The sequence below is a fragment of the Pyxicephalus adspersus genome, chromosome Z (genome assembly GCF_032062135.1).
Source record: "Pyxicephalus adspersus chromosome Z, UCB_Pads_2.0, whole genome shotgun sequence".
NCBI lineage: Eukaryota > Metazoa > Chordata > Amphibia > Anura > Pyxicephalidae > Pyxicephalus > Pyxicephalus adspersus.
This window is the reverse complement of record NC_092871.1, coordinates 21,567,522-21,572,466: the sequence shown is the minus strand read 5'-3', so window position 1 is coordinate 21,572,466 and position 4,945 is coordinate 21,567,522. Positions and strand designations below refer to the sequence as shown.

At 41.8% G+C, this 4,945-nt stretch overlaps 1 protein-coding gene across 2 annotated transcripts; it reads right to left on the bottom strand.

The window, feature by feature from the left end:
* Positions 1 to 359: 359 nt before the first annotated feature.
* LOC140343804 (SERTA domain-containing protein 2-like) lies at positions 360 to 3,059 on the bottom strand. Of its 2 annotated transcripts, none has more exons than XM_072430685.1 (2): positions 2,957 to 3,059; positions 360 to 2,164 (listed from the first exon to the last, which is right to left on the bottom strand). In XM_072430685.1, the coding sequence occupies exon 2, from the start codon at positions 2,156 to 2,158 to the stop codon at positions 1,097 to 1,099; it is 1,062 nt and encodes a 353-aa protein (XP_072286786.1). In that variant the 5' UTR covers positions 2,159 to 2,164; positions 2,957 to 3,059; the 3' UTR covers positions 360 to 1,096. The 2 variants fall into 2 exon arrangements, with proteins under 2 accessions (XP_072286786.1, XP_072286787.1); XM_072430686.1 differs by lacking the exon at positions 2,957 to 3,059 and adding an exon at positions 2,443 to 2,890.
* Positions 3,060 to 4,945: the final 1,886 nt, after the last annotated feature.

Sequence of the window (4,945 nt, the reverse complement as noted above, 5' to 3'; positions counted from 1 at the left end):
CCAGCTTCACTGTTGAAAGTGTATTCTCTACAGCCTTGGAGAACTCTAATACATCAGGGCCACAGTGAGAGATCAGTTTAGTAAAGTTATGTCAGCCAACAATGTGTGGGTAACATCCGTTACTGCATTTGATCCAACTCATTTATGGATGAGTTCCTCATCTGTTGGTGGTTTTATCAAACTCCAAGCACTTTCCAGTGGTGGTGTAACCTGAACGACCTACAGGTAGCCATTTTGAATCTGAATATTCACCGGGATGCAGTCCATTGAACAATTCATCACTGCACTGAGGAATAGAGAGGTATATCACATATATTTAAAATAGTCCACACCAAAATGGACCAAACTACTTTCTGTCTTCATATGATTTTTCATATCAAATGCACACAAAGAGACATGAACATATGGAAATCAAGACCTGAGATTCTGCTGATGAAATTAATATTACAAGCAGATAACTTACAATTTCCTAACGCCTAGCAATAATGGGACACTCCTCATGACGGTTTACAGAAGGGAGATGAGCACAGAAAGCATCTAAATTTGAAAAAAGAAAATAAATAAATAAAAAATTGAAATAGCCGACTGGTAAGCTAGCTGTGAGATGTGTATCAAGAAACGGAAGACCAAGTTACCTCCAACCCCAGTAAAGTGGCTATGTAGCACCTGAAGTGAAAAAAGGGGGTGCAACTCCGTTTTGACAGGCAATCTGCATATTGAACATAATAATAAAATCAACTAAAATACATTCTTCACAGAAGACATTGCCAGTTGCCCGTCCCTTGAACACACTAGCAACTCAAATCCCTATAATACATTATGGTATTAAAATTCTAATAAAAAAAAATAGGAAGCAATATGCACCAGTGGATCAGTCATAACAAGTCTTATCAAGGTAAATACTGCTTCTGTAAACACTGAACACCTCTAGTTACTGGTTTGTAGGCACCATTCTTACAATAAATGCAAGATAACCAGCAAAAGGACAGCATATTGTTTTGTGCAAATATGCAAAATCTCAAAAGTTTTTCCAGTTCAGAAATGTTTTATACTGGCCCATCAAAAACAAAAACTTAAGTCTTGCTTTAAGAAGATGTCAGGAGCCAACAAGGATTTCAAAACTGTTATCAAGGTCATTATTTTCCCGCTTGCCTTGGCTACCACTGTAAGATGGAGCGCTACAATAGGAAGGAAACCAAAGGTCTTCTGATGCAGACAAACGAGTGCTGGAGGGGCCTACAGACTGAGATTCTCGTTCAAATACAGAAGTGTCAATGTCCGAAAAAGGGTCATCAAAGGAGATATCATTAAGATAACTAGAACGCAGGATCTCGAAACTACCAAAGACAGGTTCTGAAGGTTTGAGATCTTCAGTTGCAATAGTTGAACAGTTCCCCGTCGGAACTTGAGGCTCCATCGGTTCAGGACTGGAAGTGTCCATATCTTCTGGTGTTTCAGCATTAGCGTGTGAGGTGGATGGAATGGGTGCCGGTTCCAAGACAGAAGAAGTGTCCATAAGTGGAAGCTCAGGTAGGGCAACTGGAGCAGATGCAGGGAGGTTTTCAGAACAGGCTGCAGCTATCATTATCTGTCTTAATAATTCGATGTCTTGACTATCTCCCATGGGGCTAGAATTATTATTAAAGATTTCTTCCTTAAAAGGCTCATGGCTGTTGACTTGGTTGACAGGCTCTGCCTTGGCTTCAGGATCCTGCGTGACCAAAGGTCGTTGAACACCTTGTGGACAACTTTCATCCAAAACACTTTCTAACTCCCTCAAAATGGAGGCAATGGCAGTAGATACAGAAAATTCATCTTCTACAGGAGGTAGAAAGATATTTTCCAAATCTGGAGGAAGAAGAGAGCTTATGACATTCCCAGTTGGCAAATCACATGTGGCAGGGATTCCATTGTCCATGGGAGGACAAGGATTTTCATGGTGAATATCTTCTTGGATGATTCTCAGAGTGTTGGCGATGAGAACATAGCGTCGCAAGCTAGGCTCTAACATCGTACGACCCTTGTTGAACTTTTCAAGTGACATGTTGAGTAAGGCCTGACGGTAGAAGGAGTAACTGTCTGTCTGAAAGGACAAGTGTCCTTCCAGCTCAGACCCTTCCCAATCAGAAAATTTTCGTTTGATGCCTCTGGTAGGCATGGCCACCTGTAACAAAAAAAAAAAAAAAAAATATATATATATATCACACAGCAATACCCATCACATCTTACTTTATATACATTCCACTGCACAACAAATACTGATCTATACATTGCACCGAATTATTATACAGCGACCATACAAAGCACTGATCAGACTGACCTACAAACATAGCGATCATCCATCGATACATAATGTAACCGATCCATGATACAGGCTATGCTAAGCACGTACCCAGCATTGCTCTATGCCCCATATAGCTGATCTGATCCTATAATACTTACACATTTAATGATCACCCGGTATCTGTCCGAGATACAGTGATAACCTCATCAGTCTCATCGATAGAATCTGTTCCCGCCGCTCAATTCAAGTCTAGTATTTATCGGTGGAGCTATCGCCCCTCCCCTTGGCCGCAACGCCTGACGGGATGTGTATTGTAACTAGCGCAGTAACCAATAGGAAGCAAACCCGGAAGAACTACATCTCCCAAAATACAGCGCGAATGCAGATCAGCGCGTGCGCACTAACTGCGAGAATGTCTAGCTGGGGTTTTAAATTTAAAGAGACATACCGAATATATGAGTGCGGAGCTTGTTGGAGGGGAGCGTGTGTGTGAACAGCGGGAAAGTCTATTGTAAAGCATGAGCTGTGCATTTCTAGCAAGGGTTAGCCAAGCCTCTGTGCTATGACTGGCGTATAGAATGCAACTATATAGGCACTGGGCTAAAGAGCTAGCAATCACATACTGTCACAGCTTCACTTGCAGCCAGTTTAAGTGACTCCCCCATGACTCACCTCTATCTGTCGCCTGTTCCTGTGTGCACAAGGTTACAGCTTGCTGATAGAAAGTCTCGGTTGTCCCCCTGGATTCATACTGTACAGTTAGCTCTGAGCCCGCACAACCCCCCCACCCCCTCTGCTCATGCACTGCACTCACAAACATACCCAGCCCCACTCCTACTGCTCTACGCTCATTGGACGACCGACCAACCTGGCACACAGATCCCGCCAGCTGATTGGTGAAGATTTCAAAGTCCCTCCCCCCTACCTCAGTTGCTCCTCTCCCTTTACTATTACATGGGGGAGGGGGTGGGGTGAGCTCTCTGCACCTTTATAGCAGTAGTCACCACTCCATGTAGAGCAGCTGGGAACATGTATGTTGGAGGACATGTCCTAGGGGACAGCTTCCATGTTGTATGACTGCTGTAGGTTGCAGCCTCCTCCCTGCACCAGGCAGGATTTGTCTCCTGAAACATGTGCTGAAAGATCTATGGGGATTGTCACTGCAGAGCTACTTGATAAATTGATAATGCACAATAAAACTTTGCCCAGCACTCATCTTCTTGTGTAAGTCCTGGGTGGCATGGACACCTCCTAGGGGTCACAGCTCTGATCTGAGCTCATCTACACAGAGACCAGCGATCATTTAGTAAGGCTATGTACACACGTGTAATAATTATCAATAGAGAGGATCTTTCATGATCCTTTCCAACGACTGCACGATGCATGAACGAGCGTTGTACAAACAGCACCGGTCTGTTCTATGGAGAGGGGAGGGGGAGAACGATTGAGTGGCACCCCGCTGGGCTCTCTCCCTCTTCACTTCTATTAAGATTGTTCGTTGTCCATCGTTCGTGGATCCGCCAGGATGGTGCTGTATTTACCCTGAGCCGATTATTGGATGAGAACCATTGCACGTGTGTACCTAGCCTAACATAAATGGTTTTATCTGCATCATTTAGCATTACCAAAAGAGGAAGAACCTTATGATGTCCCTAGACCAGCCACAAATACATCAGTCACATTTTATGTGAATGTCTGGTCCAAATACCCCAGAAATGACTAAAGTCAAAGAATTTCTGTCCTGTTGGAAAGATTTGACTACCAGTCCCAGAAATGCAATAGGATGCGAGAGAAAATCTCTACAACATGATGGCAATCACACTCCTATACAGTTATCATCAGAACAGTTGTTTCCTTGGGAAGATTTGCCTTCACCTTTCTGCCGTTATCTTTTATGGTGACAACTGTAAAATATTGGATTTACAATCATGTTCTGTCTTGGCTGCAGTGGTCACCTGGACAAATAGAAAAAGTAAATCTATTGATCAGGGACACAGAGAACTTTAAAAAACATTTCATAATCTAACCACATTTTCTGGGACTGGTTGGAATACTTGTTTGGCTATACATACAATTCAAAAAAAAAACATAAATGAATGACATTTTGTTTGCTAAAATCCCTTTTATGGCCAATTATACTCTACATGATGCTAACACCCCATTTACCTTGGTACCGGGTACCGTATTGTAACATGTTTTCTCTAGTACAAAGATCTAACTGTCTTTCTATATAGAACTTCTCGCCTTCTGAACTTTAAAACCTTAATAACTAGAGGCATAAGGTAATAAAGCTCTTTTTAGCAACAAAGAATAATAATGAGAATAACAAGAAGTTTATCAATTTCTGTTGTGGACAAAAGCTACGGAAAGCATTGAAGGTGTCAACACAACTTTAAAAGTTGTTTTCCTGGATTCATCATAATAAAGAAAATACTTGGGGTTCCTCTGCAGATATACCCCAAGAATATAATGGAATTTTGCACCTAAAAAGATGATGAAGCAACAGCTTGAGAACTTTCCTGTAGAGCTTTCATAGAGATTTAAAGAGGTATTACATAACAAATGTATATATATATCATTTTTTTGTGCTCAAAGGAAGAGTCATTTTGTAGATATAACAATTTCTATAACTATTTCTCAACTCATCTGAAGCAGCAAAAC